The following is a 25,024-nucleotide window of genomic DNA, read 5'->3' as shown; positions in this document are numbered from 1 at the left end:
CTCCAGTCTCATTACTGTAAAAAATAGTTTAATTTTTTTTGTCAGGAGTGGTCTAGTGACCAGAGGGATATCTGCCATTGCTGTACTCTCCACAGCAACAGAACAGCACCTGTGACATGTGATGCAGACAGAGAACCATTTAGGGAAACTGCTCTCATCACCATATTTATAAAAATTGTCAGCACAGTTTGTAGAATTGTTCCCCTGCATAATTTTTTTTTTGCTTTATTTTTCTTTTTTGTTTAGACACATGAAGGTAAGCTATGTATATGTTGGATGTCATCATCAATGATAATCTTTTTCTTCAGAGCTGTTGGCAATCAGAAACTCTTGCACAGACATTTAAAAATTCATCATATTTAGTGCCAGATATACTAGCAAATTAATGTACAAACTGAATTCATAAATTTCATACGGTACGTTTACAATGTAGTGAAAACTGTTGCGTTAAGTCCAGCATAGTACACTGCCCTGCTGAACAGCATACTATTGTGTACACTTATGGTAAACCACCAGATATGTTGATTCAAAAAGGATCAATTTATAAAATGTATATATTTGGAGACAAAATAGATATGTTATGTTCTGACGGATATGGTTTGATTCACCATCTTATGTTGTTGCGATGTTGCTTGTCTTTTCTTTTAGATCTCCATTTTACTTAGACCTCACAATTGAACAACAAATTTACCTTTCAGATATCTCACACTTCAGATCCTCCATTTTCACTCCTACAGACATTCCATAAAATGCTGCAAATCTACTAAGTGTAATATGGCTTCAGCATGTCTTTAATTGTGCTTCAGTATTTATTATTATTATTATTATTATTATAATAGCCTTTTTTTATATGGCACCACAAAGACCCCATAGCACAATGCAACAGGGTAGAACAAGCATATAGCAACTACAGATTACACAATGACTAAACAGCAAAAAGTTACATATTAGGGCAGAACAACTATAGATTACATGATGATAAAAACGTAATGAGAGGCAAAGTAATGAGGCAGTACAGAGGAGGTATTGGGACAAGACAGGAAGCATACCAGCGTGAAGCAAGCCTGGGCTTATGAACATGGGCATGAAAATCAGGGCTAGGGATGCTGAGAGCAGGGAAATGCTGTGCGTCAAGTGTGCGGAGGCAAGTAGGATAGTGTTGGCAGGGGAACACAAGGAAAGAAGGCCCTGCTTTTCAGCTTACAATCTAGAAAGTAGGGACATACATTAAGCGGGTGACATTGAGTGTTTGGTAGGGCAGGAGGAGATGCGGTAGGAGGAGGGCTGATAAGCTTTGATGAATAGATGAGTTTTTAAGGTGATCTTGTAGCCTTGGGGACTAGTGGAAGATTTGATTGGGCGTATATGGGAGTGCCAAAGGTGGGGAACAGTACTTGAGAAGTTTTAGAGGTGGCAATGAGAAGAAGTAATCAGTGGGGAGAGGGAGGGAGTATGGATGGAAAGAAAATTGAAGATGTATGGGGGGAGAGGAGTGGCTGAGTGCTTTATTGAAGAAGGTGAGTAGTTTCAACTGTATTCTGTAGGGGACAAGTAGCTAATGTAGTGACTGGCAGAGAGGGGAAGCAGAACGGTGAGAGAGGCAAATAAGTTGTGTTATGGTGTTGAGGACATATTGAAATGAGGAGCAGATGGTGAGAAGGACTCCAGAGAGGGAGAGGTTGCAGTAGTCCAGGGGAAAGATAAAGAGAGAGTGGATGAGAGTTTTGGTTGCATTCAAGGTGAGAAAGGACCTGATCCCGGAGATGTTGCAAATGTGAGCGCAGTAAGATTGGGACTGCGCATGTGAAGTGTAGGAGGGGGGTTAAAGATGACACCCAGGAAGCAGACTTGAGGAACAGAGGAGAGGGTAGTATTGGTAATGGATAGGGAGAGGGGAGAAGGTGAGAGGACCCTGAAGGTGTTCCATTTCAGCTGTTAAGTTTGAGAAATTGCTGGGACATCGAAGAGGAGAAGGCAGCTAGAAAACTAGTGATGCGAGATAGGAGGGAGGGGGATGGTCAGGGGAATAGAGGTAAACTTGGGTATGATTGGTGTAAAGGTAGTATTGGACACCAAAGGAGCTTATGAGATCACCAAGTGAAGAAGGTGTACAGGGAGAAGAGCAAGGCGCTGGGAATGGACCCTTGGGAGAGAAAAAATTAGAAGTTGGGTAGTGGAGATTGGCTTGGAGACAGAATAGGAGCTAGATGAACCAGGAGAGGACAGTGTTACAGTGACCAAAGGAGTGGAGGGTTTTAAGGAGGAGGAGAGGGTGGTCAACGGTGTTGAAGACTGCTGAAAGGTTAACGATGGGTAAGAAGAAATGACTTAGATTTGGCTGTGAGAAAATTATTTGCAATCTTAGTTAGGGCGGTTTAAGTGGATTAGAGGGAGGGAAAGCCAGATTGAAGTGGGTCAAGGAAGAAGTAAGGAAGGAGAAATGTGGTTAGGTGGTTGTAAACAAGCCACTCGAGAATCTTGGAGGGGAGGAGAGAGATTGGGGGCTAAGGTAAATGGTAAGACCAAAGTTTAAATTCTTTAGACACTTTTCCAGGCATATTGCCTGGTTGCAGACGTTTGATATTTGTTATCTTATTGCTATGCATCTGGTAGACATGCCTATACATCATCGATCCGCTGGCTAGCCACAGAAAATTACATTTCATTGAAGTGATGATGAATTACACTAGCAGTTGTTTGTAGTTTGTGTGGCAATATCCTTTTGCAAGGCACGGAGTTTGAAGCATTGGAGAAATATTATTTTTTAGCTATGTGATGTATAAATAGTATTTGTTCTTCCAGTCTGCCCATATTTGTAGCTATATGCACTCTGTAACCATCTAAATAAAGTACTTTCTAGCTGAAATTAAGTATCCTTATAACTCCAGCCTACTATATATTCTGTTTGCCTTTGCAATTCTTTCCTTAAATAATCTTTGCACTGTTACTGTGTAGCTGCTAAAGGATTTCTTTCTGCTATAAATATAGGATAGTTGTTATATAAATTGTTGATACTGCAGGGAAAGCAGACAGTTTCTTAATAGTTTTTTTTCTTTTCCAATGGTCTGCGATATTACTTGTTTAGATTGTGTATAAGAAATATTAGCCTACAATGCCTACCTATATTTTTTTCATTCTATATAATTTGTTATTTTTATAGTGCCAAGTATATAATTTGAAGATAATAGAAATAAATAAGTGTGTCCTTTGTTTTATCCTTTAGGCTTCTGACTCAGAATGTTGGATTGCTCTATGTTGGAAGCTATGACCGTCCTTTTTCCCAGATAAAGGTATGTTTCATTCCAACCCGTTATCAAAGAGCTAATATTTTATACAATATGTTAATATAAATGGGAATGGATAAATTTGATTTTTAGATTTATTCACCCTCCCGCATTTGCTTTTAGTGGGACCAATAGCCAGAACAGTGATGTCTATAAAATATCAAATGTTTGTTCCTATTACTGTAAGTTTGTGCCTAACTAAACAATCTTTTAGCTTTATAAATGATAACCACTTCTCCATCCCTCTGCAAGATTTCTCCTTTGCCACTGCCCATGTATGGAATTACCTACCACGCCCGATCAACCTCTCCCCCATGCTTCAAATCTTGAAACATAATCTAAAAACCCATCACTTTACTAGAGCCTATCCTATTCCACCTATATTACTGTCACTGGTACACCATTGCTTCTGTCCTAATCTCTGATATGAGCAACATTGATTCCTCTCCTCTCAACTCTGCTGTTTTCCCACCATAATCTCTCTAATCAGCAGGACCCTCCCTACCCTTTGTTTTCATATGTGCGTTTATTTTGTCTTCCATGTCTCTATTTTCTGTATTTAATTGAGAATCTGATTGCGCCAATAGAGAGACAGGTTGAAGAGGTGAGGCAGGCATGAAGTGGGGGAGAGGGAGCGGTGAAGATGAGGTGGCAGGTTGTGGGGCAGATTCATGAGATGTCTGCACATACTTCATGAGAATGAACTGAGAGTGTATTGAGGATTGCAGGAGAAGATGGGTGGGGCATGGAAGGACTGACATGAGGAGGTATCCTGTTGAGTTGTACAAATTTGTCTTTGGAATAATTGGCAAAGTCATGGTTTGTGAGGTGTAAAAGGGGGAGATGGGGCAGATCAGCAAATTTAAGGTGGGAAAGAGGCATTAGGTTTATTCGAGAACTGAAGTAGGGTTGCTTAAAAAGTTAAAGGGCAGTACATGGGTAGTGACAAATATTTTAGATAGAATTATAGTGAAATAAATCTACGTTAGAATAATATTTTCTTGCTAATTGTTAAGACGTATGGAACTGTGGTGGCTGGAGCTGCTTTGTCTAGGGCTCAAGTGGGTGTGCTGGTAAAAAAGGCTAGCCAGATCAAGACAGGACAGGGTAAATATAGGATAGAAGAGTAAATTTTGTGGCTATAGGAAGTGAATTGTGTCAAGAGCAATTAGTTTGGGGGGAAGGTAAAGTAAACTGAGGTTGCAGGAAAGGAGGTTGTGGTCGGAGAATGAGAAGGCCAAGTTCATGAAACTAGAGATAGAGTACATGCAATCGAAGACAAGGTCAAGGGAGTGTCCATCACAGTGCGTGGAAGATAAAATCCACTTTGAGAGTAGGAAGTAAGCCAAATAAATTATATGGTGTCATAGACAGTGAGGTTGTCAGTGGGAGTATTAAAATTACCTAGTATTAGAGTAGATGTATAAAAGGAAATATGTGAGCCCAACATTAAAATTGGTACAGAATTTGGAGACTGGATCTAGGAGGAAATAAAGACAGCAACACAAGGTGGATCAAAGAAAAGAGATGGATGGTGTGAACTTCAAAGGGAGAGGAGGTTTCCTGAAGGTGCGTCATAGAGAGAGTAGGATGCCTACTTTTTTTGCTTAGTCTGTCTCCGGCCGATCAGGCGGGATTGTAAGTATGAAGTGGATGGAGAGCTCTTGGGTGGAAAGAGGAGCATGAGTAAATAATGTGGATCACATAGAATCTGGGGTTGGGTGATGTGTCACCAGCGGCCATGAGAAAGATGACATAGAAGAATGATTTACGGGGGTAAGGTTTGTTTTTGCTGGCGTAGGTCAGTGAATGAGGTGAGTACAGGAAGAAAAACAGTTCATGTGTGCAGACAAGTGAGGAGGGAAGAAGAGAGAGAGAAATAATGGGGGGTGGGGATATGTTGAAGAGAAGTGTGGTGGAAGAATAGTAAATTGAGAAGGTGCATGGTGGAGTTATGTAAGTCATGTGGATTAGTTTGAGTAGGTATTGAAAGAGTGGGAATGAGCAGTTGATACAGGTAGTGGAGCAGTTTGAGTTTCTTTTGCTACCCCCATTGCTGGAACAATGGTGTAGACAACCTCTGCCACCAGGAAACGTGACGCACTCAGCTTCTGTCATTCATCAGGTGAACATCTTTCTTCTCCCTTATGGTTCATACAAATCTGTGTAGTTTTGATATTAGCAGGCAAATGCATGTAATTCAATTTAAAAAGGAAAAACTATATAATTCCAATAATAATCAATAAGCACACTACACAGTGGTGCTTGCAGTACCCGAATAACACCTGTTCAAAGTGTATTTTAAGTGTGCGGCAATGTATATCTTTTAAGGCATTACAGGAAGAACATAGGTGGGCAGGAATCGTAACTTAAGCAATGATTTCATACATGAATTTACAGATCTAGTTTTGCAGCAAGCAATCTTAAATTCTGCAGACTTTAAATTGGCCAATGCATGTTTTCAGTGATTGAGAAAATACAACATTTCCAGAAATTTCCATGAACATAATATGTTGGCTATGCCTACCAATAAAGAGAGTGTCAAATATTAGTTCATTCCAAATGTTGATAACCATATGTAGGAACTGTTTTGTATAGGTTTAATTTTTTATTATTATAACCTTGAAGTCACTTTGTACTAGATTCTGCACTTGATCACACAGGTCATCTGCTTTTCAATTGAACCTTATGTTTTCTCTTTGCAACAGCTGCTGTTTCTCTTTAGGGAGAACCTCTTTTATATATTAATACACATTTATATCATTGCAGCACTGTCTTGTGACTATGCAAACATGAAGCATTTTCAATAATTCAGCTATATTGTTTTTGTTTTCTTGATGTACTGTTTTAGTATTGTGAATAGACATATATCATTCAGCGTGATGGTTTTTGTTATGTTTTTGATATAACTAGTTTGAGTATTGTCAGAGGTTGTTGGAATAAGGGGATATTTTTTATTTAGAATATTGTTGTTGTTTTTTTGACGTTTTACACAAAGATAAAGAAAAACAGTACAAAGGAAAGCAATATTGAAGTATAATGGAGAAAAAGAAGGGGACAGTTGAGAAAGGAGGAGAAGGGGGAGGGCAGAACAACAAGGAGCAGTCATCGTTATTAAATATGATCAGCAGTGAAAACATCTACACTGTATTCAACATAGCAGCACATATAGTAATATGCAAGATCAGAATCACAAATATCTCTGTTCCAAAACATCAATGCAAGATCAGAGAGCTTATTTAGAATATTGTTATAGATGACATGTCATAATGTATATACAGGGCCAATTTTATAGCATGTCAGAAAGGACATTTACTAACTTGGGGGTCATATGGACCATGAGATGTCCAGTGATTATTTTAATTTCATTTAATTATTATCAAAACTCTTCAATAGACTACTTGTTGGTTTTAAATACGGTTTTTATTGGTTGCACAAATCACAAGTTTACCTTTAATCACATGAGGCTTTATAATTTGTGATATACAGTACATAGGGTCAGAACAATGATTGATTTTAAAATCAATTTATCAAAGTGTGGCTTTAATAAATTATTTTGACTCCAAGAGGACCCCAATCAGATTACTTTATCTTTTTCTTTGTCTATTCCCTTTGTCTCTAAACCTCTGACTCTGTCGTAGGCGTTCTTTAAGTTCAAGAGGGCATAGCACAAAATGTTTATTAACATCATGAAAACCATAACACAGCAAATTTGTACTAATTGTTTAAAATATTGATATGTGGCATGTCAGCAGAACATGCTTGCAAAGGAGCCCACGGCCCAACTGAATGTCATACTATACTGCCAGCATAAACAGTGATTCCAACACCAAGTGTACAATGTATGACTTTCATCGTCAAAGAATGGTTAGGGCTGATAAGCTGAGCATGAAACCTTGGCTGGTCAGTATTTTTCCTGATGCCATATCACTCCTTCCTGAGAGGATCACATAACTTCTGCCAAGCTTAACTGTTTGACCTACATGTGAAATTTTAATTTTTTCACTGTTCAGTCTCTACACAAACCAAGTAAAAAAAAATTTAAATTTGCATTAAAAGAAGCACATTTTCACAGTCTGACTGTGTCCGGATCCTGTGCTGTTTGGTCCCCAACTATTCTCTTTTTTTCTTTTATTTGTTGACTGCTACACAAACACCAAGAACCAGCGTGTGAAGAAATCATTTTAATGTACATACTGATGAAGGAACATATCAGGATGCAAGACATGTTTTTTTTTTTTTGTTTTTTTTTTATTTATTTTATTATTAATTTGTCCTCTACCGGCCCAAGAAAAGTTGAGCAAAGGAAAATGTTTCGTACTTTGTGAAAAGGCTAGATAAAGTGTATATTGTTTAATCCACTAAACCCTAAAATCTATAAATAGTAACAATAAAATATATTTCCATAATGCAACGTTCCCTGAGTGTTTTTCAACAGTTAATCCCTTGCTTTGTGCTTAACACTTATCTCTGTGATATACACAAAGGACACAGCAATGGTTAAATGGATGGTCTGTTATTGGGATATTACAGTCACCCTAATACAGTACACATTTATACAAACCATAATCTTCCTTTAGATTATTAGGTTAAAATAGCTGCATCTACGATTTAATGAGTGGTATGGGAAGGGGAAGGCGCGTGGTCAAGATCAATTGTAAACATACATATTTTTGTACAGCAGACATTAATCCTGATAATAAATGTATTTCATGGATGACGTTGGCTTACCTATCTGTCATCCACTGAAGCTTGATCGGTTTCACATAACTCCCCGCGGGGACAAATCTTATGCGCATGCATAGACTTAGCCAGGTATGCGTACTTTAGATTCTGCAGGTGGAGATCTCAAACACTTTGTGTAGGTTCTTTGCTGGCGTTCTCTGAGTATACCCAGCATAGTAAATAACAGCAGTACTGCATTATGTTTTGCTGTGATTTGCAGTGATACATAATGAGTGGCAACACTGTACATTAATAAAGACCTCATTATCTATTTGTAGTTGAGAAAAAACCCCACCCACTTGGGGTAAATTACTGATTTAGGAAATGTTTCATGATGAAATGAGTGTTTTATTGGTAAAGCTGCTTCCAGTGCTGTGTTGTAAGCCTTTCGCTCCAAGAACAGATTGCATTGTGGGAGTAGAAAGTAAGGATATGGCTGGCCACTATAAGTAGTTTAGTTTTTGTTTTTTTTCTTTGTGATGTAATGTTTTCCATATTTCAGATTACAGATTCTGAGTAAGTATAGTTCAACCAAATTCTTATCTGAAGGCAAAAATACACAATGAACATCTCAGCAGTTATGTAGTGAAAAGGATAGCATGCTAAATAACTTTATCATCTGTGATTTCTGACATCACTACTGATCTCTCAGTTATTTATAATAAGGTTCCAAGTTTGTTATTGTCTAATAGAGATGGAGTGTTATTCTTTGGTACAAATGGCACAATTCAATCACGACCATGAATTGAAGCTTGCAGCAATAGCCCTGGCCACTCCCAGTCTTCTATGTGATTGTGTTGCAGTTTAGAGGCAACTGTCATGCTTGGAAATAGATGCCCGATCACTCCTGGTGTATCAAAGGATGGTGCATCATACTGATGTGTCAAGTTTTCTCTTTCCTCTTCATGTGACTCCCATTTTTATTATTATATTTCACAGATTGCAGAATAACCAATTTTAAGAGGCATACAAAGCCAAATTGGTAGCTGTCAAAAGAGACTTACAATTTTACACTATGCAGTTAGCATTATAATGTGTGTTTTTCCAGCCTGTTTTACTAAAAGGAAACTCACACACTGTAAGAGGTTTGATTCAATGAGTTCAGTATTCTGAAAACACTGAAAGCTAATTTATATGGATTCATGTCTTTTGTAAGTACACAGTAATTCAAAGTCTGTATTGAGTATATTTCATCAGTGAAAAAGATTTTTTTTGAAAAGGATATGGAACACTATGTTTTTTCCTGGTAGCAAAGTCACAAAGTTTATAATTTAGCCTGTACAAAATCCATTTAAAATGTCAGAAGTTGTAGTCGGTTTAAACTGACCTTTTAGAGTAATTGAATAGAAATCATTTTTACTCAAGCTCTATATTTACTATCAAAGTGTCATGTTTGTTTATGAAGTAATACAGAAATTAAGGTTGCTCAATTAATTTATAGGTTCACAGCAGGTGCTTGAAAGAGCGGAGTTATCCTGAAAGGCACAAGTACAGTATTTGTGTCTTGTTTATGAAGTAGTAAGCTTGAATTTCTTTGCTTCAAAGACTATTTAATACTTCAACAAGAGCACAAAATAGTGCCGCTGTACATTTATTACTCTCTCCTTGTCATGTTTTACATAGTGACATAATCCAGACCCTGCTTATGTGAATGCCTAGACTTGGCTTAAATATGATCCCTGCTCAAGATGGAACAGCTAGTACTGGTTGAAGTTTACTATGTTAAAATAAACAAAGATAGGTGTGAATGTGGCTTGCACTAGAGTAAGTACATAGACCAGAGCTCTGCTTGCTTCAATACGGAGAGCGGTGCAGGCAGCTTTAAGTTACAGTTGCTGTGTTTGATCTTTCCCACTGTGGAGACAAGTAAGCCACGCCGAAGGTGAGATGTAGCTGTCTCAGCCTTTTGTGATCATCAGCCTTCTGCACAGCAGAAAACAATGGTAGTGGGCCAATAGGATGAACCCCCATGAAAGCTCTATTTGATGAAAGAGGTGGCAATTTAAAAATAATATATACATTTTAAACAGGAATCCCCTTTAAGCTTCTGCTAGCCTGCTCCTCCGTTCCTATGTTGTGCCACTTGTGTTTAATTCAGCAATATAGGCTCTATATGATAACTTTTTGCTTGCTGTGTTCTTTCTTCCTCCCTTTTAAAAGATACAGTGACACTTTCTTCTGGTATCTATATCCAGACACAGGCCCCTGGGTATACTAAGCATATAACTATGATTATCTGGCTAATTGATAATTAAGCTAAATGTAGTTCTGCTAGAATGCTAAAGGTTACCCATCATGATCATACTGTATATAGTGTGTAATTAATTTTCAATGTGTCTTCTCGAGTATAGAAAATGATAGACTTGACTTGTACACCACCATCAGTTTATGTTGGCAACTCTGGAGTCACTGACACGTGATCAGAAGTAAATTGTTCATGTGTGATTGTATATCTCTGTAGCGCATAAAGAAAAATCTAAACTACATTTTTGCCCATTTTTAGACGTAACAAAGTCATTACCAAAAGCATGTAATAAACTTAAATTGCTCTAATCTTCACCATTATGCACATTTCATTTTGCATAGATAAACGAAAAACATAACTTTGTTATAGCCCTCAGTAAATTATAAACTTAATATACTGTGCTTTTCTATGCAGGGAAATGAGGATAAAACACTAATTTGCTTTCTAAATCAACGGATTAGCATTAGCCCTTTGCCTTTTGCTTCTCTACTCCTCTTCCTGTAGAGTCCTAGTTTATGATGTAGTTGGATCTCACTTATGGTCTTATGGGAATAGTTAATCATATGGCTGTAGGTAATTATCCTTTTAACATCATTATGCTTAATTACGATACATATATCAAGTGTTCCAGCTACACGCAAGGAAGCTATCTATGTTACAAGCAGCTGGCACATTAATAGATGCTAGTTATTGCTCAATTCCTTTATTTATCTTGAAATTTAGTAATTGTATTAGTAAATCTGAGTAATAGTTGTTAGTTATGTATAAGCAGTGCATGACGTTACCTCCAGCTTGCTGTCCTGGTGAGATTACCTGACCCATAGTCTCCTTCTGTCTTTTAGATGACTCTTCTGCTTAAATGCTTTGACATCATTCTTTAACTAGGTTGTGACAAATAGTCTGTATTTCTCTTTCTAAAGGACACTTCATCATTGGCCAATGATTTCTGTAACTTAAACAGCATCATGGGTATATCCACACTCATTTCACATTTCAAGAGAGCGTTTAATATTTTTAGGCGTGTGGACTGATGCATTCTTACGCCGTATAATTCACTACCTACACAGTTGCTGACTATTCAGGATCTGATTCTAGGAAGCAAGCCAACTAACACAGACCTCCTCCATCGTTTTTTGCTGTGCGTTGGTGCTTTCTCTCATATTTGTGTTTGCAATTAATTAATATTATCAGCATATTCAAACTCTTCTGCAGTAGGTTTTTGTATAACCTTATGATGGATATATTAACTACATGATCATCCTGCTCTATTTCTTTCTTTTTCTTCAATTTAATCTCCTACACCAGGGAAATACCTATATCCTGGTTTATTAGTGTACTGGGCAAGGTAAACTGTCTAAATGATTTATATATGAGCGCGCCTTGCATACAGTATCCAACACACACTATATGTACAACGTTACAATTTGGCATTATGCATACGCTGGGATTTCTTCCTTTATAAGGATTGCGTTGTTGTTAACCTACCACTACCAGTTCTGTGATGGTATATCACCTATGTTTTGTCCACTGCTTGCCTTTTAACTGTATGGTTGTTAAAATGAGATTGTAAAGCTGGTAATACTTCTCTCCTGCTAACAATCTCTAGTGTGATTTACTGAACACAATTTTACTGGCATAACAAATCTGCTGCAGAATCTGTAATGCTATCTCAATGCAAACACACATATTTAACACCCAGTAATTCATTGCAAGATAATGGTAAAAAAAAAAAAATCACAGCAGAATAAGAAAAAAATAGTGATTACCATAATAAAGCTACATACCGCCTCTATGTCCAGATGCATTTAGAATTTAGGGGTTATTTACTAAGAAGCAATCGGCCATAAAAACAAAGAAAACAGCAGTTTTCTCCTTTAAATGGACATTGCATAATTTATGAAGGATTCAACATAGGATAAATCATAGATTTTTCCCGACATAACATATACAACATTTTCTTAGCGCAGACCCCATATATCATTGTGGGGACTGCAAAGTTCTCCAATTTATTAACATTTGCTTTTAGCAGCACTTAACATTCTAATTCTCATGAATAGAAAAGTTTAAATAATGCAGAGTTTTAACACCATGTGTTTGTGTTAAAACATAAATGCATTTATCTTAGTCTGTCTACAGGAAGCAGATACAAGGAAGTAAATTAATATTCCTATGACATTTGTGGCAGAACTGGTCTTTCTAACACAATATAGAAATTTCCATCGGTGTGGAATTGCTCTGCACCAGAATTGTTGTGCCATAACACATGCCCAAAAACACTACAGTTGCTTCAATTAATGTATTGAAAACAGTTGTTGCCAAAACTCTGCTGTTTCCACAGTACTGTCATTGTATTGACGTGACAAAACGTGTTCTTTTTTTTATTTGTGTTTATGCCCCTAACATGTTTACTAGTAAGAATACATGGATCTATTGTGTATGTTGGTGTCGCTTAAATAACCAAATGAAGAATACAATACAGAAGAAACAGATATATGGATGACACTATAATGAACTGGTGTCTTAATTGGGTTCTCCACCCAAACTGTGTTTGTGTGTGTGACATTTAAGATGATAAATGTAAAAATGATATACTTACCCTACAGTTTCCTACCTTCAGCATGTTGTAGAAGGCGCCGACAAAACTATTTGGGTTCACCTACATCGCAATCGGAAGAAAAACAAAATGTACACATTACTTGTGAGAGATCCCAGTTTTATATAAAATAGATCTATATAATTAGAACCATAGTGGGAAGCAGACAAAACAGAGCACACCTGATGACATAACTTAACATCACAGAGAGAGCCATATGATCATACCAAAAGTCCAGAAACAGACACTAGAATATGCAATTATGTATTTTGAGACAAGTCAATATGTTTATACTGTTGTAGAAGGGTGATCTAATAGACATATCCTGTTTCCAGTCAATCCTGCATGAAAAAGCCTTGTTATGTTGACTTGCCACATGTGTTGAATTTTTCATTTTTAACTGTAATAAGGAGTGAAAAATATACAGTACATATAATGATTTATGTCCACCCCCCCAGGTTGATATCAAGGATTCTTCTTAGTAAAGTGTGGTGCCATGAAAACCAGTTTCTCATTGCCACACATTTCAAATCCACTTCACTTCAGTTTACTATAAATAAAAATTTCACATTGTGGAGTACATTGTCAGCTGCTTTAAATATGATAAGATGTATTTCTAACAAGGAAAAACAATGTAACCGTGGTCTGTTGGTATTGCTACAAAGTGGGACTATCGCTGTGAGGGTCTGTGGAACTAAACCATTAGCTTGTAGCTGAAAGCTCCTCCTAGCAGAGTAATTCCACTGGCACCTGGCATCAAGTTAAAAGCAGTCCCAGTGGGTTAGGGTGTTATGAGGCCATATATATATATTGGTCAACAAGATCACTGACCTGAATACAAATCAGGAAAAATATCACACTTTTTAGTAAGCTAATTAGCAATTATATTTTTTTTGTAGTAAGAAGCAAGAGGGCATTTATTGAAACTCACGTAGATGACCTATGGTCAGGACTGTTAACTAAAAACTAGGGTAAAACACTTTACTAAGCTGTGTCAAACATTCCTTTAAGTGTTAAATGTTTCATTGTCTTCAATCTGCAGTTTCCTCACATAATTGATAGAACTTGGCACCTGATGCTAATATGAAAAGCATTTAAATACTGGGAGTATTCCCAAGTTATATATGCATTCAAACAGTCCAAACAAAGCATGTCTCGTGTGTTCTCTGCTCTAAGCTTCAGACGAGACCGTATTTAAGGGGAGATGCTGAAAAACAATTCTACTGGGTGTACGTCTTGGCACTACTCTGGAGAGGATATGGAGTTTTGCAAGAGTGTGTGTACAATTAATGTCAGTCTGTTTATATCTTAAATTCACTTTCACTTTGAATTATGTTGTAGGCTACAGATGGTGTGCATGCAATAGATGTGTCCTAAACTTTCCCTCTTATACTAAAGAGTCTTGAATGCCCTCCATATTAAGAAATACCAAGAATTATCTCTTACAACTGGAAACTACATTGACCGTTTCTATTATTCACAAATGTAAATGTCCTCATTTATGCATGAGAATTTTGTTCAGCATTGGTTAACAGCCACAGCATTATTGTGCACACAACAGAAATGTGTAAAATGGTATTAGTGTGGGATGGTGTGTTTGATAGGTTGTGGGGTCTGTAGCATGTTTGTAGATTAACAAATCACATGATTAGATGTCCTACTGTGTCAATAGAGCTTACAGACAGGAAATCTGACTTGTAAACAGTACATTGCCCCTTTCTTCGTAAAAGACTTCTCCCACATATCTTTAGTTTGCATAGAAGTTATTTGTAAACTATGTTGTTACTCTTTTGTATATAATAATTTGTATTTTAGATTTAGCCGTGCTTTAATGGGTTTTAAAGATCGGTATTGGACAAATGTTTCATGAGAGCAGGAGTGTTTTGTTGAGCTGAAGCGTTTAGTATAAATTAAAGAGGTTATAGGTCAGAGTTGAGAAATCTAAATGGGAAAAAAAGCAGTAATCTAGGGTCTCCAAGTTCAGGAATTCATTTATAGCAATATCCTTAATTGATTACATATTTCCATTAACAATTTATGTCTTGCAGTTGATATTTATTGGGTCAGTTGATGAGATCAGGTTGATCTCATCACAGCACATTTATTCGAGCAGCATCAGAATAGTATGTTTGATATTGAAATTAGCTGTTCAGAAGTTGTTTGCCCTGTACCCCTTTCTTTATAATGATTCATCTATTTCTAAGATATTCTTTATTTTATGGAAATGCCAGTATTTGTGAGTAAAACTGCACCTACCGAGTTCAGTTGCACTGGATGACTCATAGATAAAGATAGGGGAATGTGAAAGAGAATGCATCAGACTAAAGCACACTTTTAGACCCATTAGAACCAAAATTGCTGCAGGTAGAACAAAAAATACATTCAAAACCAATTAGTCTATCCAGTCCACATTTATATCAGACATGCTGGGAAATTCAAATGGCCAATGACTGTGACCTGCCTCGTTGTACAAACTACTTGACCTCTGTGTTCAGCCTTGTTTATGAGATTTAATGGGACTTTAACCTTATATAAAGCATGCAAGCTGGTATTTGACATAAGCCCTAAGTATGCTCATACCTTGCACAGAGGGGTAATATAAAACTGTGTACAACATATACATCCCTCTTTACTAGGCACAAAAACAGACTGTTTTTGAGGTTACAGTCCCTTGATACACAATAACTGCATTATTTCTGTAAAAATGCAGGTCATGACATGATTGCCATGAAGCAAGAGCCCCAAAAATATGGCACGTATCTGGATTTATGTTCCTTAATTAATCTGGCCCAATAGGCTACCAAAAAACCCTGTTCCAAAATAAACAATATAACATTCACTGAGGTAGCTGAAGAAATACGTTATTCTCCTTTAATCAGCAGACTTCTAGCTGTGTCTGGTCATGAAACCGCTAAATATTCCCAATATAATGGCTTAAAGGAAAATGTCAATATTGATTTAGTGGTATCCATTTTAGATTTTAACTTCCTAAAGTCCTGAATTTTAATATGGTCATTGATGGATTTTCATGTTGTACTCCCTAAAGCCTCACTATTTCATTATTTGCTGTACTGTACTGTGGCTACAAAAAGTATTCAGGCCCTTAGGTATTTTTCATATGTATTTTCTTATATAAGGAATGTGAGGCTGTTAAGGTTACCACTATACCAACGGACTGTCCGTAGCATTCTGCTCCCACAGCCATGCTCTTTGGATGATGCGTAGTGGTCTCACTGGGCAGTTTTCCTCCACTCGGTATAGGATTTCTCCCACGTACTTTCAGGAAAGAGTTGGGTGTTCCTGTCTTCTATCTTCTTAAAGCGCAGATAAGTGTCATGGCAGCGCTACTATTGTCACATGAACAGTTTCTCTATAAGACTGTCGGTGTGTTGTCAGCTGGTGTACACCTGTATCTGTCAGTGAGTTGACATAGGCCTCTTTGTGGCCACTCTAATAAGTGCCCTTCTTGCATCAATGCTCTGTGCCATATTCTCTTCATTTCTTTATGAGGCCTAATCAGTACTTCAGGGGGATCTTACAAGTCTCTTCCTCACATCAGCCTTTTTCTTATTATCTAACTAGTGTGCAGATTTTCAACTTAATGAGGATTAAAGACACCTCGCTGAGCCAGACTTTGATCCTTGTTTCACTTCTCAGTACTGCCAAATGACAATGAGTTGAAGAGCAACTCGGAGAAAACAATTAAAAAGGCAAATGACTACATCAACAAATACAATGTTTAAATTTAAATGGATACATTTCTCTAATTGTTAATATAACATCTACTGTGCAAGCAATGCATAATCTTTTCTAAATTAATGACTAACTGAAGAAATTAGTTAATACAAATGACTGAATTTGTTACCTGGTAACCCCCACTTGTAGTCCTGCAAGTGATTCCCTGCTTTAGTGGATGCAGAAATGTTAGATTCCTAATAAACAGAATAATATATTCCAGGGATTTTTAAGCTGCAGAGATTTAGTTTCTGGAAACTTTTTTCAATTCCCATACGTTTCTGCAGACATCTTCCTTTGGTACTTGTTTTTTGCAAGTAACATTTCTGTAATAATCATTTATTTTTAGGTTGATTTACATAGACTTTGAGACTTTGGATTTAATAGCAGCATTTCCTAGGTGTCTATGTTGAAGTACATCAGGCCAACAGATAATATTTGTGGGCCAGGAAGTTACCTATTCACATTCACTACTGTTTATGATTTCCCCTCTACATCCAGCCAGAAGTTACCTGGTAGGCAATTTTTACATTATTACTGATTTGTAGCTTAAGAAAAGACTAGTACTACCTGCCATTCTGTTGGGAAAATGTGCTAGACTGATGGCCATGAGATGATAGTGCCAACACATGCTTACCGATCGCTGACGTCTTGCAGGTCAGGTTTTTTTTATTTTTTTTTATTAAGAAATATTTTTACTAACTATACTCAGTTGCCCATTTGTACTAGATCACTAAACCAGGCTTATAGAATAGCAGTGCCCACAACCAAATCTATATCCAGCTCACAGTTGCCTTTATCATCTATATTTTTACATCTACCTTGTTTTTTGAAGATGACTGTGGCAAGCACCATTTGTTAACATGACTGATAAGTGCAGAACTTTTGACATCTCCTCATTTTGCTTTATTTACTCAACCATATGCCTACCTTTTCCATTGTAAATTCATCTTGTGGTTAGCGTTGAAATGCCAAACACAGATATGCTGAGATGTAACATCAATGCTGACTGCATTTGGAATTTTAAACAATTCTCAAGTTAAACTTTTGTAATTTGGAAATTTGCATTATTTTTTACTGGAAGTATTAATCTTGTTTGAATTGATCACTGAGCCTTATAATTATTGTGGCGTCCTGTAACTAATAAAGAATTAACAAGAAACCAATGTAATGAGCAGAACAATGATATATCCCAGTTGCAGTCATTGTTCGAACTGGGCAATTGACAACTGAATGGACATGGCTGGGAGGAAATCCACCCGATTAGATTTAGCAGTTGGCCACAATGTCAGGGGAAAGTAATTCACTGGTCAGTCAGTGTCAATTTCCAAGACGATAAAGCTATTCATTCTTAGGGGCATATTCAATTGTTGGCGTTACAGCTAAAAGTAACTTGCCCCGCGCACTATTACCGTCATTACGGTAATAGTGCGCGTAAATACCGGTATTACGGTACTTTTCTTGCTAGATTTCAGCTCACGGCTCAGCGAGCTGCGCGCTGATATCCGGCTCACAATTACCCTAATACCGGTAATAGTTTTTCCGCGCCGGAAACCGCGGGCAATTGAATATGCCCCTTTAGTATAATTTCTGCAGAATCTGGTAAGTTTAACTTTGTGATTACAAGTTATAAATTAAAGTGTTTTTATCCTTGGTAACTGTGCTGTCCATGGTACTGGAATAGTTTAGTATAGTTTAGAATGCTAAAGTACAGATTACCTAAATATGATTTACTGACAGATTTATTTATTTTTACTGATAAAATTATCAGTATTTGAGGTCTATCCACATTTGACCTCTTTACTGCTTCTAGCAGTAAATATTTAGTATTTAAGTGGTTCAAATGTATTTCTAAGAAGCTAAAAACAAAACCGAGAAATGTACTTATAGCACTCAAGAAACTGCTAGCCGTCAGCAGCTGTTATAGAAGGCTGTTATCAACCTATATTACACAAAAAAAGAAACAACAGGTGGGTCTGGGCTATAAAACATTCATAAAAGCCAAATAAAAATATTGGTAACTTTAATTAGAAAAAAAACCACACTTAATGATGGTAAATGATGGTGATTGTAAAGAAAAACACCTGGCACAGATAGTCCAGTACTTCAATAGCCAAAACCTTTTCTATATCCAGAAGAGGAAAGAGATTCAGTTTGGGACAGTTATGTTTCACATCAGCTGACCATTTTTAAGATTTATACAATGACTTTATTTTTCACATATCCGCTTTCTACTGTCTCTCCTCATTGCAGCAACATGCCAATAGAAATGCCAGTCGCCAATGATTGCTTTATTATTGTTTGTTGATAAATGCTGCTGCACTAAAATAGCTAAACCCACTTTCCCAACCAGCAGCCACAAGTGTTATTCCATTACCTTATGTATCAGCTGTTCTCCACAGCTCTTAGATTGTAAGGGGTCATCTTTACATTCTGCTTTATGTTTTTGTATGTAACTTGTTTTGTCATGATCATCTCAGTGTACAGCACTGTGTAAGATGTAGGCATGTTTTTAAAAAATATAATAGTGAAAAAGCAGCAGCAAAGTGTGTGTGTGTGTGTAGATATCTCTGTGTGTGTGTGTGTGTGTGTGTGAAAAAAATAAAACCAAGCTGCCGTGCCACCTGCTGGGCGGAGTTATACACTGACCTACTAAATTCTTAGTGTGTGTGGAAAAAAGAATTCAGAAAGGGCTGAAATTTGGTATAGTAAGATGTTTTTAATTTGTTAATTTAATTTGTTAATTGTTAAAAAATGTGTATATAAATATTTAAAAAAAATATATATATATTTCTTGAAGGAGAAGTGACAGTTGGGAGTGGTTGGTGGTTTCCGGGGGTGACAGTGGGGAGTGGGTGGTTGCCGGGGGTGACAGAGTGAGAGGAGTGTGATACTCAGGACCACTGAGAGAGATCCCTGTGTCTGGATAGACATCTGGATAGATGTGGCGATGAAAATGAAGGATGAGGTGATGGAGAAGAATGATGAGGGGGTGACATGTGGACAAAACCACGTTAAAAAAGGGCGCTTACGTCGGGAAGTAACGCTCTTCCCCTGAGGAGGCCTGGGCTATGGCCCAAATGCATGACAAGAACCTTTTTAACACCTTAAGTAGCTTGATTTGACTAGAATGCGTGAGTATCATGCACGGGTTAACTTGTGTGTGTGTGTGTGTGTATATATATATATATATAGATATATAGATATATAGATAGATAGATAGATAGATATAGATATATTACTATAGCACTCTTGATTTGGGACAGCTGTTTCAGTTGTACTGATGATTCACAGAAACCATTTCAAATATAAATACCAGATAGCTGAGTCAAACAGCCAAAAGTTGTTAATATTTGTGATTCACAGACCGTTTTTGAGGTTTAGAAGTGTGGGTTTATTCTAATACATTTTCCCACATTATATATTTTTTGGGTTTATTGCCATCATTTTTTTTTTTAGCCCAGACCCAAAAGCGTTGTTCTTTTCACTGTATTTCTAATTGGATTAAGTGCGTGTGATAAACGTATCTGGCCTCCTATTTGCTTAACTGAATAAAAAACAAAATGAGCTTCTGACGTAAAGATGGAGTATTAATAGTCCAGTTGCAGACATACTAAGATGTATATGAAGCTCTTTATTTTCATTTTATTTTTTGGTGTCAGATAAGCTTAGCTGTGACTGTGGGGGGAAGTATTGCACAGAATCTAGACTAGTTAGAGAATAGAGTTTCTGAGTTTAAACTTACCAAACAATGTCATATGTACCCATGTTTCCAGTTTGAATTCTTGTACCTCATATTGGGTAGGAAACTAATATTTTCCATTATTAAGCCTCCTGTTTATTTAACATTGTGGTGAATGAGGCCTTTATAGCTTAACCAAATATTTGATGGTTGTAAATGTAAACTCTCACTAATAACATGAAGAGTGAGTGCTACTAACAGAATACTGAGTTTGGCAGTGTTGTGCTCTGGGAAGGAGAATTACAAACCGCAGCAATCGCCATGACGGGATTTTGTTAGGGAATGTGTTGGAATTGTAAAATTCTGTGCAAATAAAATAGTTGTTAGTTTGTCACCAATTTCTAATTCTTTCTTATGACTGTATAACACAAATAAATGCTTTGCTTGTTATTGTTTGACTGCTGTCACTATTTATTTAGTCACTCACTCGTGTGACTTCTCAATGTTCATAGTAGTGATGTAGAGCAATGTATCATCATTATAAAAAAAATTATATATAAATTAGGGCCTAATTCATTAAGCAAAGCAAAAAAAAAAGGAGTACATTTTCTCATGGACAAACCAAATTACAATGCAAGGGATGCAAATGGGTTTATTATTTTGCACATAAGTTAAATACCGTATTTCCCCATGTATAGGACGCTCCACTGTATAAGACGCACCTATATAAATTATGTGAAAAAATTGAGGATAAACATTATCCTCAATTTTTTCACAGAGTATTTGTGCAGCTTATACAGAGGAGAGACAACGCTATAGTGAATTCTGACTTACCCTGTCAGATGATTCCTCTGTTTGGTAAAGTCTTCTGTCTTCTCTCTGTCTGATCCTGATGCTGGAAACCCGATTAAGGTCCTCCCTGCGATGTCCAGACGTCCTTTCAGGAACTTGACAACCCTTTCAGGACCTCAACAGGACCTTGTCAAGGTCCTGAAATGACATCCGGACATCGCAGAGAGGACCTTAATCGGGTTTCCAGCATCAGGATCAGACAGAGAGAAGGCTTTACCGGACAAAGGAGTCATCTGACAGGGTAAGTGCTACTACCCCTGTATAAGACGCACCCAGTTATTAGACCCAAAATTTTGGGGCAAAAAGGTGCGTCTTATACATGGGGAAATACGGTACTTGCTGTTTTTTCATGTAGTACACAAATACTTGAAAGCATTATTTTACACTGAAATTTAAAGCAGATCTAGGGCATGCCCTACCCCAAATATAAATCTGTCCACACGTTTTAAATTTACCTCCCCCTTCAATGCAACATGGTTTTGCCAAGGTGCAAATTTGCTCCCTTTTTTTTATTTGTTTTTTAGCTTTGCTTGCCTTAATGACTTAGGTCCTTAGATTCTTGTGCTAGCTACATGGCAATGCATTATTTCCTTGAGATAATTTTTTTACTAGCTATGATCGGCCATTTTTTAACAGGAAGATTCATATGGGTCACTGGATAGGCTTATTCTACCTTTTTCTCCAGATTGCTAATGACTGGCTCAAGAACATAGCTGCATACAGATGGTTAATAATAATGATTCATTACTGTAGTCATATGCAGCAACATTATATTGTTAATGCCAAGCAGAATCTTGTTAAAGTGACAGCTCACAATTGGCTTTAATTTGAAAGCTAAATAATGTTGTTAACTAGTTGTAAAGAGAACGTGTATATCAGCCATGCCCATTCTCTACATCCTTGTTCAGTCCATTTACAGTGATGGGCCTCCAGCGGGGAGAAACCTGTACAATTAAGAGATTTTACGTACTCTGTTACTTTATTTCCAGAGCTTGAGGCACATGTATTTGTACATCTTTACTCCTGTTATGTTTACGTTTAACAACTTGAGGCTAAGAGCAGAATATCTCTCTTAATGAATTTCCATGTGAGAGTGCATTCATTTTCATCCTTCTTTGAACAGGTAACAAGAGACTTAAAACAATATGACAATAAAATCATAGAGTGCAAGTTTGAGAACAATTGCTGGGTCTTCATGCGGGAAAGAGTTGATAAAAGCTTTCCAAACGCCTATGAAACTGCTTTGGGTGAGTATAACGTATCTCTCACGAGTGCGTTTTACCATAATAATAACTGTTATGTTCTATAGCGCTGCTTGTTTTTAACCATATACTTAACCATCAATGTCTGCTTTCTACAGACATATAATGCATCCAAATACAAAAGAAACTGGCTATATTAAATAAATAAAATTGGACATTTCATATATCGGGCCTCTCACATTCATTTAAATGGGGTTTCACTCACACTGGAAACCCCTTGAAACATACGGGTTATTGACATGAAAGGGACATGCTCAATGCCACTTGTGTTCAGGACACATTGATAATATTTTTTGTAAATATATCTTAGTTTTGCACCATTTTTGCATTGTAGTTCAGCCCATTATTAGGAAGATTTATTTGTTGTACATTGCAGTTACTCTGGGTATACTACTTGCTGCAGTGATATTATGCTATCTAACCACTGTTGGATGAATACCAGAAAGTATACATAAGCAGAGTTAGTCATAAATGTCCCTGGGACTACTAAACTAAAAATACAGCTTGTTTTTAATGGAAGATGTATTGAAACATCCAATCCAGCTAACAATCCTTCAAAACTTGGCTCTTCATGCGTGCCTCCCCTACCCTTCTGCTACCTTGTTGTCATTTCTACCTCATATTATTTTTGCTAGCTCATGACCATCCATGGATGCAATATTATGCTTAATGGTACGTATAATATTCATGTTTGTCACATCTGTGTGGCGCTACAGAATCTATGATGCTTTTATAAATAAACAATGATAATAAAAACATTAACAACTTGTAAAAGATAGCCAAACCAGTAATTTGTATTATTATATATTTAACATATATAAAATATTTCTTTCTTCAGCCGTCTGTAATAGCATCCAGTTTCCGGTAACCAAGGAAATGCTGTTTGAATTCATCGATAGATGCACAGCAGCTATTCAGGGGCACATGCGGAAAAACCACTTAGATCCTGATGCTGAACTTATGCCGCCACCTCCACCAAAAATTCCACGAGTTGTTAATTGAAAATCAAATTTCTATGAAGCAGAAAGACATCATCTCAAGGGGGAAATCCAAAAAGCATGTTCACATGTTACATATTTGCAATAAGAACCTTTCCACTAAAAAAGCTACTGTTTGCACACGGACATATGATATAGTAACTGTCTTAAAAGTATAAAGGTACTTCTTCATAAAATGTGCAGCAGACACTCGGTGTGTCTACTTGGAAGGTTACATGACAGTGCATAGAAAGCATCGCATTAGAGACTTTGAAGACTTTATTTTGGCAAGATGCGCTAGCAAGAACCGTCAGCTGAAGGAACATACCTTTTGCTTTTTCGTATCCAAGATGGACAAACTGATAAGTCGCTTTTTCCCTCTTTTTCTTAAAGACCTTTTTTATTTTATTTAATTGATCAATGTTTGTTAAGGATTTAATTTAATATGCTTTTCTTATGGATTCCTTATTTGAACAAAAAGAATAACTGCTTTAAATATTGTTTAACTTGTATAGAATAAAAGAAAAACCATTGTCCAGTTTTGCCCGTTTTAAATTTTGCTTCATATTTTGAGATTAAAAAAAGTGGAACTTTATATTTTTGTGTATTTTCTGCAATAATGTTTGGTTTTAGATCTATTTCATGTAAAAGAACAGCTTGCTTTCATGCATTGGATCTTAAGCTGTTATTTAGACATTAATGTACTTTGAGAAAACACTCAGGTGGACTTTTATTAAACCTAACTTGAATCCTACCTTAGTCTCCAAAATAGTGAACCTACTGAATTCACAATGACAATATGTCACATGATTGACTTCGGTAATGTCTAGGTACACACTGGAGGTTTTTCAGCCAATTATCGGGCCAATCACCTGATAATCAGCCGCTCGGCCACATATCGCATAAGTGTTTATAATTACACGATGAACAACAATCGTTCCAAAGTGCAGATAGTCATTTCATTTGGTTGTTCGTACTGTCTAATAATCTCGTTCCAATAACAATCTCCATAGAGTTTATAGAGTCAAGGTCTTTTCAGCGGATCCCAGCAATGAATATATCCCGGTGACTTAAATGCTGTAGATGGAATAGTTTGTTTGTTCTGAGATTGAAAATTTTATTTCAGAGTCACAGAAGTTAGCGAAATTCGTAAGGACATGTGGATAGCTATAACAAGGCAGTTTTAATCAGTGACAGGAATGAATGAGTGCAGTTATTCTCCAACGACTAGAGGACCAGATGAAGAACACAGATCTGAAGGTAAATCGTTTTAGTGTGTGCAAATGAATCACCCGAGCAGTCGGACCTTCAGTCGTTGGTAAAATCGTTGTAAATAATACGTCGGCCAGAAAATTCTTCAGTGTGTACCTTAACACTCCTGTTAAATATTATTAGTGTTGCGTTCTAGACAAAATGACCTATGTTGTTCCTGACTGCGCAGAAGCTAGCATATATACTTCATACTGCTAACATCTAATAATTCTACTAAAGCAGTGTTTGAGTTGGAATTTTGGCTGTGTATTTTATCCTTGTATATATGTGTAGTTTGTAAACCTAACACAAAAGCAAAAATGTATTTGCAGCATCTCTCTCCCATTTCCAGCTTTAGGATGGCCTTTTTCTGAGGTTTTCTCTATAGCACTTTACACATGACCACAGCATCCTATCC

General features: G+C 36.9%; 1 protein-coding gene across 1 annotated transcript in view; it reads left to right on the top strand.

Moving 5' to 3' along the window:
* RNGTT (RNA guanylyltransferase and 5'-phosphatase) overlaps positions 1–23,897 on the top strand; it is a 239,684-nt gene extending 215,787 nt beyond the window's left edge. The window contains exons 14-16 of the mRNA XM_075202759.1: positions 3,224–3,290; positions 22,240–22,363; positions 23,217–23,897. Of these exons, the coding sequence (XP_075058860.1) occupies positions 3,224–3,290; positions 22,240–22,363; positions 23,217–23,380 (355 nt within the window). The 3' untranslated portion in view covers positions 23,381–23,897. The remainder of the gene's footprint in view (positions 1–3,223; positions 3,291–22,239; positions 22,364–23,216) is intronic.
* Positions 23,898–25,024: the final 1,127 nt, after the last annotated feature.

This window comes from Mixophyes fleayi, chromosome 3, assembly GCF_038048845.1.
Source record: "Mixophyes fleayi isolate aMixFle1 chromosome 3, aMixFle1.hap1, whole genome shotgun sequence".
NCBI lineage: Eukaryota > Metazoa > Chordata > Amphibia > Anura > Limnodynastidae > Mixophyes > Mixophyes fleayi.
Note: the sequence above shows the minus strand (reverse complement) of the source record. Positions and strands in the feature narration are given on the sequence as shown.